Genomic DNA, 17,571 nt, shown 5'->3' on the forward strand with positions numbered 1-17,571 from the left:
CCCATACGGGAGCGCATACGGCAGGGGGGAGCTAAAACCTCGCGCTCCCGTATGCTTTCGTATGCGCTCTCGTATGTAATACATTTCAATGAGCCGACCGCAGTGAAATGTTCGGTCCGGTCGGTTCATTTTTGCGCTGTATGCGCTTTTACAACCGGACTTAAAACCATGGTTGACCACAGTTTTAGGTCCAGGGAATAAGCGCATACAGCGCAAAAATGAGCCGACCGAACCGGACGTTTCACTGCGGTCAGCTCATTGAAATGAATTACATACGAGAGCGCATACGAAAGCATACGGGAGCGCAAGGTTTTAGCTCCCCCCTGCCGTATGCGCTCCCGTATGGGAGAAAACGTAGTGTGAACCCAGCCTAACAGAGGACAAGAGGGACACTGTTTCTGGATGAAAGCATCTATGTTTTTGTAATTCTGGGTAACACCTTTAATATCGAGCAAGAAGGAATGAAATAAACTAGAGGCAGCAAGCTTGGTTCTTATAAAATATATAATGATTATATAAATATATAATGCTTTTTGTTTCTCAATATTTAGGCAAGTTTTCCCTGTTTAAGATATTGCCTGATTTCAGTATGGGCTCAACTCAAAGTATATTTGCCATGCCATATAACTTCATCACTTTTTTTTAGTCTTTATTCTGTAGGTTCTAGGGAACCGTGTTGATCACTGATTAGTTTTTTTTTACCCCACCAATAAGACTGCCCTCTCTCCTACCTGTTCCCCAACTCAGCTCTGGGGCCCCTGCTATATTCACAGTAAGGGTTCTCATGGGCCAGTTGGCTCATTCCCTAAATCATGCAGCATCTCTGTTATGGTTAAAGCTTGGGCAACAACAGACACTTGACATAGCGTCTAAAACTCTAGTCAGCCCAACTACTACCACTCCTTTGAAGAAGACGAACCTGTTTTTATTACCCCTAAATCTCTTCCATTTGGTGGTGCAAATGCAGTGCCTCTCTATACCTTGTCACAGAGGGTTCCCTGAACAAACCACTGAACCACAAATCCAGCATCATGCAATCAGGATGGGATTTTTCCTTCCACCGTGCTGGGCAACCACAGTGAATCCATTATCAGTCATACATGAAGTGCATTCAAAATGTTTTCAGACCTTTTTTTTTTAAGTTTATTATGTTGTGGCCTTGTGCTAAAATAAAAGAAAATTTTAATTCACTTAATACCCCATAATAACAAAGTTAAATCAAATTGTTAGAAATCTACTAATTTATTGAAAGGGAAAATTGTAATATTGTATTCAGTTAGTTGAAGTATCTTTAACAGTGAATACAACCTCCAGTCATCTTGGGATGGTGCCACAAGGTCTGCCCATTTAGAGTTAAAGGGGTATTCCAGGAAAACACTTTTTTATATATATCAACTGGCTCCAGAAAGTTAAACAGATTTGTAAATTACTTCTATTAAAAATCTTAATCATTTCAGTACTTATGAGCTTCTGAAGTTAAGGTTGTTCTTCTCTGTCTAAATCCTCTCTGATGTTTCAGGAAACGCAGTTTAGAAGAGGTATGCTATGGGGATATGCTTCTAAACTGGGCGTTTCCCGAGACAGGTTTCATCAGAGAGGATTTAGACAGAAAAGAACAACCTTAATTTCAGAAGCTCATAAGTACTGATAGGATTAAGATTGTTTAATAGAAGTAATTTACAAATCTGTTTAACTTTCTGGAGCCAGTTGATATATAAAAAAAAGTTTTTTCCTGGAATACCCCTTTAAAGATTTTTTTTTTAAACTCTTCTCTGCAGATTCTTTCAAGCTCTATCCGGTTGGATGGGGACAGTCACTGGAAGTCATTTTTAGGTTTTTCCAGTGGTGTTCGATTCAGTACAAGTCAGGGCTCTGGCTGGGCCATTTAAGGACAATCAGAGAGTTGCCCCTAAGAGATGTCATGGCTGTGTGCTTAGGGTCACTGGGAGAGATTGGTCATATTTAGTCCTTTTAGGTGCTGTTTTTTTTGGCAAAATTGAGGTAGGCTTTCATGTGCTCTGGAAGTTTATTCCATCTGTACACAGGATCCTTGGAGCTCAGCTAGAGTGACCATTGGGTTCTCGGTCATCTTTCTTACCAGGGATCTTCTCTCCTGATTACTTAGTTTTGTCTGGTAACCATCTCCTCTTCCCCCTCTCCTTTCCCCCCCAGAGCAAATTTTCAAGTGCCTTTACAAAGGGTCTGTAAAATAAACAAAACCAAAAAATCCCAGAGCATAAACATCCCGAGTTCTGTCTTTGGACATACCATCACTGAAATCGCAAAGCTAAAAAATAGCTTTAATAACTACAATTTACTCCTTGAAGATTATACTCAGCTACTAAATCAGTTACCACAATACCCAAACCGAGTATATAAAGAACTGCTCAGATACCAAAAACACCAGACAATATGTCCAATTCGTGAGGTAGCCTCACAAAACAAAAACCAACAGGGCATCTTAGGGTTAACCTAATTATGTTATTATAGTGCCATTGACCCTCCTACCTATCCTTAAAGGGTACCTTTCATCAAAAAAACTTTTGATATATTATAGATTAATGTATGCAGAATAACTTTCCAATAGCATGTTATTAAAAAATATTCTTCTTTCTATTTAATTTTCCACTTTGAAAAAATGACCACTAGGGGTCACCCTACCAGTCCTTTTTTATAGATTTCAGACTCATGCTGGAGTCCTAAATCTCAGACTGCAGCAGGGACACAGACAAACTCACCACTGCTCACTGCCAGTGAGCAGTGGTGAGTTTGTCTGTGTTCCAACTGCAGTCTGAGATTTAGGACTCCAGCATGAGTCTGAAATCTATAAAAAAAAAAAAAAAAGGACTGGTAGGGAGACCCCTAGTGGCCATTTTTAAAAGTGGAAAATTAAATAGAAAGAAATTTTTTTTTTAATAACATGCTATTGGAAAGTTATTCTGCATACATTAATCTATAATATATCAAAAGTTTTTTTGATAAAAGGTACCCTTTAACATACACATAGGATATACATCCCTGAGGATAGACAGTGTAATATCATGCAGGAACCTGTTCCTCCCTATATTTCCCTACAACTGAGTAATGCCTGGTACACACAGGAGACCGTACGAAGAATAAAGAGCCCCAAACAGGGGAATAATCCACATGGAAACCAGGAATAATGCACACAGCATTCTCATTATGAGGTATTGAGTGCAGAATGCATTTTCTTAATTTTACCACAAAGCCTATACATATCAAAATGTGAAAAAAGTGAAAGGGTCAGAAGATTTTCCAAAGGCATAGAAGGCGAATTAGCAAATAAATTGGTCACATCCCATACAAGTGCTCTAAAAGACAACTTTAGATTTTTAAAAATGTGAAAAAAAATGCTACAAATTACATATTGAAGCATTATTGAAATGTTCTTTGTCCATTTTCTTATTAAAAATAAAGAATTAAAATGCTTCAGTATGTTGACCTTTTGAAAAAAAAAAAAAAACATGCTGAAAACACCTTAAAAATGCAACAAAAACATCACCTGTGAACCCAGACTCAAGGCAAGGTTTCTAAAATCTTCCACTGGTCTCCAAACATTATGTATTGTGTAGATTAAAAAATGTAAACAATATATTTAGTAAACTTACTAGTGTTAGAAGGTTTTTTACTAGTGGTTAACTTGGGAATAGCAGTGGTTTCTTCTTGACCTAATATAGGAAGTGTATAAAATAAAACAAATTAAAATGACCTTTCAAGGAAAAATGAGATCACATCTTAGGCTGCATTCACACCACGTTTTTGCAATACAGTTCCTGTATACGTTTTCAATGTGAAAACCGTATTGAACCGTATTGAAAGCCGTATGCATTGACTCCCCATTGAAAACCGTATGCCAAAAGATGCATCAGGTTGTATCCGTTTTGCACCCTGTACGGTTTTGTCAGGTTTTTTTCCCGTACCCAAAACCGTAGTCTACCACGGTATTTGGTCCGGGTGAAAAACTGTATCAAACCGTATACTTTTTTTTTTAACATGGGAGTCAATGGGAACTGTACAGAACCGTATGTGCATATGGTTCCATCCGGTTTTCACCATACGTTTTTTGGCTTTACACAGTTTTTTTTCTTGGAATTTCAATCAAACAAGGGAAACTTTATTCAAAATGGAGTGAAAAGTTAAAAAGGTATACGTTTTTTTCTTAAAAAACACATGCAACCAGACATAATTTTTTCAAACCGCATACAGTTTTTAACTGTATACGGGTTGAAATTTGTACACACGTTTTGATACAGTTTAGTCAGGTTTTGAGGAATCCGTTTTTCCTCAAAAACCTGATCCGAGAGCTGTATTGCAAAAACAAGGTGTGAATGCACCCTTAAATATCAGTCATAGTAGGAGAGATACTCCCAAATTCCTGCCACTGGTAGAAATTAGATAACAGATTATCAGAAGAAGTGTGAATACTTTGGTAGGCACCATTATATATCTGCAAGAACTGTATCATTTGTAACAGACAATGAGTGTGGACCTGCTGTGATACCCAGCTGGTTTGACCTCGGACAAAACTTGAAAGCTTAACCCACTCCAGGATGTAAGGGCTTTAACCCCTTAACGACGTATGACGCAAATGTACGTCTGGTGCGGTGGTACTTAACACACCAGGATGGACATTTATGTCCTAAACATAACCGCAAGCATCAGAGCGATGCTCGGGTCATGCGCTGCAGGTCCCGGCTGCTGATAGCGGCCAGGGACCCGCCGGTAATGACGGACATCGCGATTGCGCGGATGACCGCCATTAACCCATCAGATGCCGTGATCAATACAGATCACGGCATCTGCAATGCTGCAGTCACTAAAATGGATGATCGGATCGCTAGCAGTGCTACCGTGGCGATCCCATCATCCAGAACTGCAGACGGAGGTCCCCTCACCTGCCTCCACTGCCTTCCACGGGTCTTCTGCTCTGGTCTGAGATCACATCAGTATCTCACATCACACATGTTACACTCACTTACACTATTTGTCCAATTTTGGAGGTTATATGCACTTCCTACACAATTACAGTATGTGCACTATATTGTCCCAACATGACAATACCACAATATCGCTATTTTTCCTGATATCTAATTATTTATATCTTTTAAAGGACAACTGCAGCGCAATATACACTTATCCCCTATCTACAAGATAGGGGATAAGTGTTTGATCGCGGGGGTCCGACCGCTGGGACCCCCCTCGATCTCTCTAATGGGGTACCGCCATTAGCGCTCATGGTGACGTAGCGTCCACCTAGAGGTCGACTGTGACGCCCCGTCTCCTCCACGTCCCCATACAGTTCTATGGGGGAGACGGGGAGGCATGAACGCTGCCTCCCCGCCTCTCCCATAGAGATGTATGGAGGAGGCGCGTCAGAGCCAACGTCATGCTGCGGCTGGCACGCCCCCTGCACAGGACAGCCGTGGCCCCGTACAGGAGATCACAGGGGGTCCCAGCGGTCGGACCCCCCGCGATCAAACACTTATGCCATATCCTGTGGATAGGGGATAAGTGTTAATCACGCTGCAGATGTCCTTTAATATACACAATCATTTATATATACTTTTTTACATCCCCTCTGCATTTTCCTTACTGCCTTATTTATTATTCTTCATTTCTTTACTTTCATTTTTTACTCCACATTATGTGTTATCTTTATTATCATCTTTATTACTTTAATTTTTATTATATTAAATGTTTTCTCCCACCAAATACCTAATGTATTGCAAGTGCAAGCGGGATGAACGTGCATTTAAAGGGGTATTCCGGTGAAAACCTTTTTTCTTTTAAATCAACTGGTGGCAGAAAGTTAAACAGGAGTCCTGGACAAAGCCCCGCTTGGGCGAAACACGTCGGAGGTGTGGTGGGTGACTGGGGAATCTACGGGGGGGGGGGGGGGGGGGGGTCTTATCTCTTACTCTTACCTCACCAGCAAGTCCTTTTCACGTTCCCCGGGCCGGTTTTGACTTTATGCTTTAAATGCACCTTCATCCCGCTTGCACTTGCAATACATTATCCATACTGCTGTCTAATATTGCATATTCGCACACTTGTGCTGGGTTATTTTCCCTCTTTGGAGGTTGCTGCTAGACACATCTTTTTTACTTTACATTAGACACGTTAGTGTCCATTCTATCATCTGCATATTTTTACATTGCTTGTATGTGTATATATTTATGTACTCTTTTTGTGTCTGCACTTTATTGCAGGATTTGCACTGGACTTTTGCTGCTCATACCCAATTAATTTTGTACCCCCCTTTCCCCAGTCCCCCACATTTCTGTCTGTGTCCACGCCATTTGTGTGTTTTTTATGCATTTTTTCCAATGTTTACATTGGTTTTTTGTATACCTAATAAAATATTAGCAATTTTACTTTTGAAGTGGTTCCCTTCTTTGGATAGGTTGTTTTTTTGTGGTTTGGAACCACAGGACCTTTTTTTACTAGGTCCACTACGTATGCATCCCCTCACTATATTGGTGCTTATATGGAAAATGAAAAAGTTATAGGTCAGCAAAATAAAGGGATTTTAAACGTACTCATTTGGTTAAAAAGTTTTTTTAAAGCTGTATAATAATAGAAAAGTAAGGAATAATGGGTATCATTTTAATTGTATCGACCCACAGAATAAATAAAACAGGTCTATTTTACTGTAAAGTATACCGCATGAAAACAAAACCTTCCAAAAATTGCTAAATTGCAGTTTTCTTATCAATTTCCCCATACAAATAGTATTTTTTGGTTGTGTCATACATTTTATGGTAAAATGAGTGATGTCATTACAAAGGACAACTGGTTGCACATAAAACAAGCCCTCATACTAGTCTGTGGAGGAAAATATAAGAGAGTTATGATTTTTAGAAGGCAAGGTGGAAAAAACAAAAACGTAAAAATAACATTTTCCTTAAAGGGATACTCCCGTGGAAAACTTTTTTTTTTTAAATCAACTGGTGCCAGAAAGTTAAACAGATTTGTAAATTACTTATATTAAAAAATCTTAATCCTTCCAGTATATAGGGGCTATATACTATAGAGGAAATGCTTCACTTTTTAGATTTATCGGATGTCATGACTGTCAGGATCTGGGCTGGTAGCAGGTGGCGGAGGATGGGGGTGGACCCGCTGTGCCAGAGAGGTGATGACGTGGGCCGTACCAGGGGAACAGAGTCTAAGGAGTTACTGGTTTTCACCAGAGCCCGCCGCAAAGCAGGATGGACTTGCTGCGGCAGGTAACCCCCAGGTCGTTCCTCCCAGTAGCGACTCAACCTCTCTGGCTGCTGAGATAAGGCAAGGTACAAGAGGATCAGGCAAAGGCGTAGTCGGACGAAGCAGATGGTCAGGGCAGGCAGCAACGGTTCACAGGCGGTAGTCAGTAGCAACGGGTACGGCAACAGACAGGGAACACAGGAACAAAGAACGCTTTCTCTCAGGCACAAGGCAACAAAGATCCAGCAGGAGGCTGTGGGAGGAGATGCTACTTATAGGCAGTGCACAGGTGAGGCCTAATTAAGTCCAAGCAGCACTGCCTCTCACAAACCTTAACCCTTAATTAACCACATTGGACCAGGCACCAATCACCGGTGCACTGGCCCTTTAGATCTAAGAGTCCCGGGCCCAAGAGAGCGGGGGCGCACACGCTGAGATGCCGGAGCGCAGCCTGGGGACACACGCCGGAGCGGGGATTGGAGCGCTCGGCGTTACAATGACCACAGTGCTCTCTGCTGACCTCTGCTGTCCATTTTAGGAACTGTCCAGAGCAGCATATGTTTTCTATGGGGATTTTCTCCTGCTCTGGACAGTTCCTAAAAGGGCCAGCAGAGAGCACTGTGGTCATGACATCATAGAAATCTAAAAAGTAAAGCATTTCCTCTGTAGTATATATCCCCTAAAAAGTACCGGAAGGATTAAGATTTTTTTTATAGAAGTAATTTACAAATCTGTTTAACTTTCTGACACCAGTTTATTTAAAAAAAATTTTTTTTCCATGGGAGTACCCCTTTAAAGCCCAAATGTCCTGAGTCCTTAAGGGGTTAAGGGGCTACCTGGTTTCTAAAATCTTCCACTGTTCTCCAAGCATTATGTATTGAGTAGATAAAAAAAATGGAAACAATATATTTAGTAAACTTACTAGGGTTAGAAGGTTTTTTACTAGTGGTTAACTTGGGAATAGCAGTGGTTTCTTCTTGACCTAATATAGGAAGTGTGTAAAATAAAACAAATTAAAATGACATTTTAAGGAAAACTGAGATCACATCTTAAATATCAGTCATAGTAGGAGAGATACTAATTCCTGGCACAATGCCACTGGTAGAAAATAGATAACAGATTATCAGTGTAAGTATAGGTGTGAATACTATGGTAGGCACCATTGTATATCTGCAAGAACTGTATCATTTGTAACAGACAATGAGTGTGGACCTGCTGTGATACCCAACTGGTTTGACCTCGGACCAAACTTGAAAGCTTAACCCACTCCAGGATGTAGGGGCTTTAAGGGGTTACTTGGTTGCTGCCTTAACAGTGGTCCCAGTGGGGTGGCAGAGACAAACCACTACATATCACCAAGGGGTCAATCAGAGTTAAGTCATGGTATAGGCAGAGGTCTGGGGTAAGTGCTGTGGTAAAAGACAGGCAGATGGGTCATTGTAGGCAGCCAGGTTTGTGGTAAGTGGTGTGGTAAAAGACAGGCAGATGGGTCATTGTAGGCAGCCAGGTTTGTGGTAAGTGGTGTGGTAAAAGACAGGCAGATGGGTCATTGTAGTAAGCCAGGTTTGTGGTCAGTAGATAGGGTCATACACAAAACAAGCATTATGGTAAAGGAGGGTCAGGCATAGACAAAGTCAAGAACACAGGCAGTGATCAAGAACAGAATATCAAACACAGCAAAACACCTTTTAAGGAAAACTAGACAGACCAGGCGATGTGGAGCGGGTGCTTCTGCCTGAAATAGTTGACTCCAGATGGTAAACAGCTGGCGACAGGGTGTGTGCTGGCTCTATTATAAACAGCACCCTATGAGCGGAGCTGGGGACAAGAGAGACAGAAGCATGGACTAGGGGATATAGATAAGAAGTAACTCTGAACATTGGGAACAGTTTTATGTCTGGGAAGCAGACAGCCAGCATTACATTGTTATATAGGTACAGATACAAGTGTGAAGGTATCCAGCTCCTTGATGTATCCCGCAGCGTCTCGGACCGAGACAGACCAGATTCATATGCAAAAGAAGAAAGATGGTCCAGCGCTGTCAGGTCGGTGAATATTGAGGAGTTTATTATATAAAAACCATACAGGTACAGGTAAGGCTGGGTACTGTATGGTTAGAACTTCTATATTGACACTATGGCTGAAACTGTTACATAGTATATGCACTGTGGACTAGAATATATGATCAATGAATAATCAACTGTCTAGTATAATTATACAGACCATAACCTAGTTTATATTGTTTAGCTTCTATTCTTATGGGCTTGTATTCTTATGTCAGGTGGGAGATTCAGGACATTCTGCCGTGTTGTGCTATGTGAGGTGCATTTTACTACTCTTTTTAATTAGGAAGAAAAATTATACAATTTAGTTGTTGCCTAGATATCATCTTACATGTTGGAAATCATAATACAATCTAGTCATTGTTACTTTCGCAGAGATTATGTTACCTTCTGTAAAATAAAGCCAGTCTTTGACTCATTCTTACCATGTACTGTACTTGGTATCTTAGAGTCAGCTGAAGAAACATAAGGCTCTGTACTGTTCAGCACATCCACAGTTGTCGGATTGTGTAATGTTGATCCTTCTATATGTGAAATATATGAGATCCCCAGATGGAGAAGTAGAAGAACTAGGGAAAGGAAAAACAACTAGTTTAATTGCAAAAGAGCTAATAGAGAAAAAAAAATAAACCCACAGAATTCCCAGGGTATCCTTATGTACATCAACAAAGCCCTATAGGACTCTCGCCCCTCCGGGACTATAACCTTGACAAAGCCGGCTCTGTTCAGCAAAACATCGAGAAGGTATAGAGAGGGATGAGACCTAGTGTTTAGGAAGAAATAGTGAGCCCTAGTCTCAGAACTCAATAAAGTACAAAAAAAAAATCCATCTGTAGATAACTACTGAGATCATAGGAATGAGAAGTTGTGCACTGAGAGGGCTAAACTTCTGAAAATAGTGAACCCCCCTTGGGTTACTTAACCTCAGACCACTGGGGTTTTAATAAAAGCATTGTATACTGTTGAAACCAGAAGTTTACATGCAATATATAAAAAGACACATATGCATGTTTTCTCTCTATCTGACATGAAATCAGAATAAACCGTTTTTTAGGTAAATTAGGATTACAAAAATTATTTATACTTGCCAAATGCCATAATAATGAGAGAGAGAGAGTTAGAGTTTTTTAAAGCCATTTTTATGACTTTCTGCAAAGTCAAAAGTTAACATACACTAGGATTACTTTAAACAATTTGGGACAGCCCATATGATGATGTCATGTTGTTGGAAGCTTCTTATTGGCAACATCAGAGTTAATTAGAGACACACCTGTGGATGTATTTTAATGCTCACCAGAAACACACTGCTTCTCTGTGTAACATCATGGGAAAGTCTAAAGAAATCAGCCAAGATATCAGTAAGAGAATTGTGGACTTGCAAAAGTCAGCACAGGTTCCAACCACCGTGTCTTTGTGCGACCCAGAAAAGGTGAACGGATGGACTCTACATGCCTGGTTCCCACCGTGAAACATGGAGGAGGAGGTGTGATGGTATGGGGGTGCTTTGCTGGTGACACTGTTGGGGATTTATTCAAAATTGAAGGCATACTGAACCAGCATGGCTAACACAGCATCTTGCAGCGGCATGCTATTCCTTCCGGTTTGTGTTTAGTTGGACCATCATTTATTTTTCAACAGGACAATGACCCCAAACACACCTCCAGGCAGTGTAAGGACTATCTGACCAAGAAGGAGAGTGATGGGGTGCTGCGCCAGATGACCTGGCCTCCACAATCACCAGACCTGAACCAAATGAAGGCAAAATCATCTCGGGGAACTCCTTCAAGACTGTTGAAAGACCATTTCAGGTGACTACCTCTTGAAGCTCAACAAGAGAATGCCAAGAGTGTGCAAAGCAGTAATCAAAGGAAAAGGTGGCTACTTTGAAGAACCTAGAATATGACATATTTTCAGTTGTTTCACACTTTTTTGTTATGTCTATAATTCCACATGTGTTAATTCATAGTTTTGATGTCTTCAGTGTGAATCTACAATTTTCATAGTCATGAAAATAAAGAAAACTCTTTGAATGAGAAGGTGTGTCCAAAGGTCTGTACTGTTCATTAAAGTATCATTTCTTAAAACTCACAGTAAGGAAAGTAAAAGCCTGCTGTATGTTTTATCTGTGCCCAGTAAGTGTGAACACATCCTTTGCTTTATCTATACTAATAAAACCAAAATGCCAAGCATGAAAAAAAAATATATAAATATATATGCAAGAAGTAACTAAAAATGTTAGGTTATAGAACAAAACTTAAAGGGGTACTCCGGTGGAAAACTTTTTATTTTTAAGTCAGCTGGTGCTAGAAAGTTAAACAGAGTTGTAAATGACTTTTATTTAAAAATCTTAATCCTTCCAGTACTTATCAGCTTCTGTATGTTCCAGGCGAAGTTGTATAGTTCTTTTCTGTCTGACCACAGTGCTCTCTGCTGAATCCTCTGTGTCAGGAACTGTTCAGAGCCGGAGCAAATCCCCATAGAAAACCTATCCTGCTCTGGACAGTTCCTGACATGGACAGAGGTGTCAGTAGAGAGCACTGTGGTTAGACATAAAATACATTCAAAAAGAAAAGAACTTCCTCTGGAGCATACAGCAGCTGATAAGTACTGGAAGGATTACGATTTTTTTATAGAAGTAATTTACAAATATCTTTAACTTTCTGGCACTAGTTGATTTAAAAAAAAAAATTCCACCGGAGTACCCCTTTAAGGTGTGAATCTTGCATTCCCCCACAGCGAGTGTGCAGCTTCTATTTTGCGCAGATACATTTTACAAAAACAAATACATTATCACACAGTTGTGACAAGTTTATGTTTTGTTTAGGAACAAGTTATTCAACTTGTATTGCCTTTGAGTTACAGCATGAGGCTTTAATTTTACTCCCTGCCCCCTCCCAACACACTACTGAAAGCGCCTTAACCAAAGTGGCCAATGAACTGCTAACTGCCAAGTACTTATACTGAGAAAGCGTGCTCCTTCCTCTCAAACAAACTTATGCCTTCAACACAGTTGACCACTTCTTCCTGCTACAATCTCTCTCATCCCTCGATGCCCCCGACTTGGCCCTCTCCCAGATCTCCTCATACCTCACCGACTAAAAATTCAGTGCCTCTAAGGCTAGGTTTTGTGTAAGTCCTCCCGATAGTCATACTTTTTGGCATCCCGCCGAAATCAGGATGCTGACATATATTGTAATCAGGAGCAGCAGACCTGATTGATTTTAATGGTTCAAACTGAGTTCACTTTAAACAGCTCATACATCTTGAACAGTGTCACTAGGTGACTCCATTTGTGCAACTGAAGTAAAGGGGCTGGCACTAATGTAATGTAAACCTAACTATACTCACGTACAACCTCTTCACCTCAACTTCTCACTGCGGAAGTCAACCAATGCCCCTAATGTTCTCTATCTATATGTTTGGCCTGGGACAGAGAATAGAATCCCATGGCTTCAAGTAACATTTTTAAGCTGATGACACTAAAATCCACCTCTCTTGTCTGGATGTCTCCTCCAGATATATTTTCCATTTTATCCTTTTTCTTCCAACAACTAACATAAAGAAAACGTAATTCATTATCTTTCCACCATCTTGCTCGAACCCAAACCCAATCTATCAATAACAATCGGTGGCTTCACTCTCTTCCCAGTCCAAAAAGTCAAATGCCTGAGGATACCCTTTGATTCTTTCTCTCTGTCAAACCACACTTCCAATCTCTCACAAACTCCTGCCACCTTCACCTCAAAAACAGTTTTTGAATCTACTTTTTTTTCTCTCCACAGACTGAACAAAAATGCTAGAGCAGGATCACTTGGACAATTACAACATCCTCCTCTGTGGCCTTCATTATCATACTCTGGCTCAGCTCCATTCCATCCTTAAAGGGGTACTCCACTCCTAGACATCTTATCCTCTATCCAAAGGATAGGGAATGAGATGTCTGATTGTGGGGGTCCCGCAGCTGGGACCCCCCTGCGATCTCCCTGCAGCATATGGTGTTAGTTTAGAAAGCCGGCTGAGGCACTGGAGGCTCGTGATGTCACAGTCACGCCACCTCGTGAAGGCCATCAGGCCCCCCCCATAGACTTGCATTGATATCATGATGACCGTGATATCAGTGCCACATCGCTAGTCATCAGGCACGGAGCAAAGTTCACAGCAGAGAGGAGCAGAGATCGCGGGGGGTCCCAGTGGCGGGACCCTGCAATCAGACATCTTATTCCCTATCCTTTAGATAGGAGATAAGATGTCTAGGGGCAGAGTACCCCTTTAAATCTGTTACCCAGCTAATTTAGTTTAAACTGTTAACATTAATATACAAGGCTGTCCACAACCTGTCCCCTCAATACGTCTCTGACCTGATCATCTACCCATGCAATCTCCAATCATCAGACCTCCATCTGTGATTTGCCCTTGGCCAAAAGGGCAGATCATAGAGAAAAGGTAGGAATATTGGATTTGATGGAATAAATGGAAAGGATGGAATATATGTCAAGAAAGGAATATGCGGGGACATTTATCATCGTTGCTTTGGTAAGCAAGTTCTGTAGTCATTTTTTTCTTGCTATTTTTTTGCTTATGTCTGACATATTTATCATACTATCACAGGGGGTTGATAAATTTGGCTCACATGAGCAAAAACCAAGAAATCACTTTTAAATACCATTTTTTTAGCACACATAAGCAAAAACCAAATAATGACTACAGAACACCACTATGCAGCTTTGAAAAAAAAATGTGTGTGTGTGTGATATCTATATATATATATATATATATATATATATATTACATTTTTTTAACACTGTTTTTTCTCCCTAAATGTACTTACTCATTTATTTCTTAATTTTTGGTACTTCTACAGATCCGTGTATCCTGTGGACTTGGTGGACTACTTCAACGACCAGCGTTTTTCTTTGCTTGATGCTAATAAAATGGTTAACGAGGGCTTGTGGGGGAGTGTTTTTTTGTAATAAATTTTTTTTTTAAACCTGTTGTTTTTTTTTTTACTTACTGGACAGGCTTAGTAGTGGAAGCTGTCTTACAGACGGAGTCCATTACTAAGCTGGGCTTAGTGTTAGCCACAAAAACAGCTAGCGCTAACCCCCAATTATTACCCCGGTACCCAACACCACAGGGGTGCCGGGAAGAGCAGGTACCAACAGGCCCGGAGCATCAAAAATGGCGCTCCTGGGCCTAGGCGGTAACAGGCTGGCGTTATTTAGGCTGGGGATGGCCAGTAACAATATTCCTCGCCCATCCTGGTAACGTCAGGCTGTTACTGTTTGGTTGGTATTTGGCTGAGAATAAAAATAGGGGGGACCCTATGTGTTTCTTTTTTTTAATATTTAATTATTTATTTTTTAAAAAACCGCATAGGGTCCCCCCTATTTTTATTCTCAGCCAAATACTAACCAAACAGTAACAGCCTGACGTTACCAGGGTGGGCGAGGACCATTGTTACTGGCCCTCCCCAGCCTAAATAACGCCAGCCTGTTACCGCCTAGGCCCAGGAGCGCCATTTTTGATGCCCCGGCACCCCTGTGGCGTTGGGTACCGGGGTAATAATTGGGGGTTAGCGCTAGCTGTTTTTGTGGCTAACGCTAAGCCCAGCTCAGTAATGGACTCCGTCTATAAGACAGCTTCCACAACTAAGCCTGTCAAGTAAAGTAAGGAAAAAACACAACAGGTTTAAAAAAAAATTTATTACAAAAAACACTCCCCCACAAGCCCTCGTTAACCATTTTATTAAAATCAAACAAAGAAAAACGCTGGTCATGGAAGTAGTCCACCAAATCCGAAGGAGTCCACAGGATACACGGATCAGAAATGAGAATAAAAAAATAATAAAAATGGGTTAGTACATTTATTATCACCTGTTCGCAGATCTCCCGCCCCGCACGAATACAACTCCCAGCATGCCCTTTCAGTAAGGACATGCTGGGAGTTGTAGTTGTGTGGTGCAGGAGATGTGTGGGCAAGTGACAAGCTTGTCCCCTGCCCCCAGCTGCAGGACTACAACTCCCAGCATGCCCTTACAGTAAGGACATGCTGGGAGTTGTAGTCCTACAGCTGGGGGCAGGGGACAAGCTTGTCATTCGCCTGCACTGCACAACTACAACTCCGAGCATGTCCTTACAGTAAGGTCATGCTGGGAGTTTTGGTCCTGCAAAGGGAGGCCGGGCACACACACACAGAGAGTCACACACACACACACAGTCACACACACAGAGTCACACACAGACAGTCACACACACAAACACTCACAGAGTCACACACAGTCACACACACAGTCACACACAGGCAGAGACACACAGACAGAGATAGAGACAGGCACACACACTCACCCATCCAGTGCAGCGATCCTTCTCTCCGGGCGCCCTGCGAGTGACGTCACTGACGAAAGGACGTGGGAGCGGAGGCCGGCGCAACCGAAGACTTGGGAGCGGAGGCGGGCACAGTGCAGGTGAAGGTCGGGGGGGTTACGGCGGATGGGCACAGCGCAGGTGAGGGCAGGGGGGGGGCTTGGGTTACGGTCGGGCACAGTGCAGGTGAAGGCCGGTGGGGGGGGAGGGGGAGTGTATGCTGACGGACCCCCCCCCCCCTGACAGACTCCTATATCCCCTAATCATGTCACTGTTCCGGTCGGGTCCTGTGATTAGCTGCTGATTCTGGCCAGGACCCAGCGGGAAATGTGAAATGACAGCAGGGGATTTAGGAGTCTGTGGCGCCGGTATATGTAAGGAGCCCGGGCTGACATCACCGTGCAGCCGCCCGGACTCCTCATACGGCCTCCCCGCTACCCTCACGAGGACACTGATATCCCCCCCTTGTCTCCCGGCCGTGCCGCTCAGCTCCCGCTGCTACAGGACTACAACTCCCAGTGTGTCCTCACTGTAAGGGCATACTGGGACTTGTAGTCTTGCCACAGTTAGCAGATAGATGGGAGTTGTTTGGCGCTCGCAGGTGAGAGGGGTAGGATGTAAATCACTGCAGTGTCCCCGTAGCGAAGTGAGGGTAGCGGGGAGAAAGTATGTCAGAGCCCGGGCGGCAGTAGCTTTTCCTGCTCCATTTTGGAGCTGGAGTAAATTTAGTCAATTTTTACAGCCGTTGCGACATTTTATTGTGCAGCTGCGACTGTCGCAGTTAATAAATAACTGACTAAACCAAGTAAAGTTTTCAAACCCACGTACCGTAGTCAAAAAAACAAAACTTGCTCTTCTTGCTCGCATAGATGATTGTCGCATGAAAAGTCACAGTGTCGCAGTAGCGACTTTTTAATGTCCTTAAAACAAGTCAAAATTAGGCTCAGTAGTGTGTATGGCCTCCACGTGCTTGTATGACTATGCCTGGGCATGCTCCTGATGAGGTGGTTGATGGTCTCCTGAGGGATGTCCTTCCAGACCTGAACTAAAGCATCTGCCAACTCCTGGACAGTCTGTGGTGCAACGTGGCATTGGTGGATAGAGTGAGACACGATGTCCCAGATGTGCTCAATCGGATTCAGGTCTGGGGAACGGGCGGGCCAGTCCATAGCCTCAATGCCTTCCTCTTGCAGGAACTGCTGACACACTCCAGCCACATGAAGTCTATTATTGTCTTGCATTAGGAGAAACCAAGGGCAAACCGCACCAGCATATGGTCTCACAAGGGATCTGAGAATCTCATCTCGGTACCTAATGGCAGTCAGGCTACTTCTGGCAAGCACATGGAGGGCTGATGTGGCCCCCAAAAGAAATGCCACCCCACACCATTGCTGACCCACCGCCAAACTGGTCATGCTGGAGGATGTTGCAGGCAGCAGAACATTCTCTGCGGCATCTCCAGACTCTGTCACGTCTGTCACATGTGCTCAGTGTGAACCTGCTTTCATCTGTGAAGAGCACAGGGCACCAATGGCGAATTTGCCAATCTTGGTGTTCTCTGGCAAATGCCAAAGGTCCTGCACAGTGTTGGGCTATAAGCCCAACCCCCACGTCTGGATGTCGGGCCCTCATGCCACCGTCATGGAGTCTGTTTCTGACCATCTGAGTGGACACATGCACATTTGTGGCCTACTGGAGGTCATTTTGCAGGGTTCTGGCAGTGCTCCTCCTGCTTCTCCTTTACACAAAGGCGGAGGTAGCGGTCCTTCTGCCGGGTTGTTGCCCTCCTACAGCATACTCCCCATCTCCTGATGTGCTGTCTCCTGGTAGCTCCTCCATGCTCTGGACACTATGCTGACAGACACAGCAAACCTTCTTGCCACAGCTCGCATTGATGTGCCATCCTGGATGAGCTGCAC

At 42.7% G+C, this 17,571-nt stretch overlaps 1 protein-coding gene across 2 annotated transcripts in view; it reads right to left on the reverse strand.

The window, feature by feature from the left end:
• The window catches only part of LOC130359821 (uncharacterized), an 85,804-nt gene that overhangs the window by 25,204 nt on the left and 43,029 nt on the right, over positions 1 to 17,571 (reverse strand). For both annotated transcript variants that reach the window (XM_056562883.1, XM_056562882.1), the window contains exons 2-4: positions 9,716 to 9,859; positions 8,150 to 8,209; positions 3,630 to 3,689 (exon numbers count right to left, since the gene is read on the reverse strand). In XM_056562883.1, coding sequence (XP_056418858.1) covers positions 3,630 to 3,689; positions 8,150 to 8,209; positions 9,716 to 9,859 — 264 coding nt within the window. The remainder of the gene's footprint in view (positions 1 to 3,629; positions 3,690 to 8,149; positions 8,210 to 9,715; positions 9,860 to 17,571) is intronic.

Source organism: Hyla sarda, chromosome 1, assembly GCF_029499605.1.
Source record: "Hyla sarda isolate aHylSar1 chromosome 1, aHylSar1.hap1, whole genome shotgun sequence".
NCBI lineage: Eukaryota > Metazoa > Chordata > Amphibia > Anura > Hylidae > Hyla > Hyla sarda.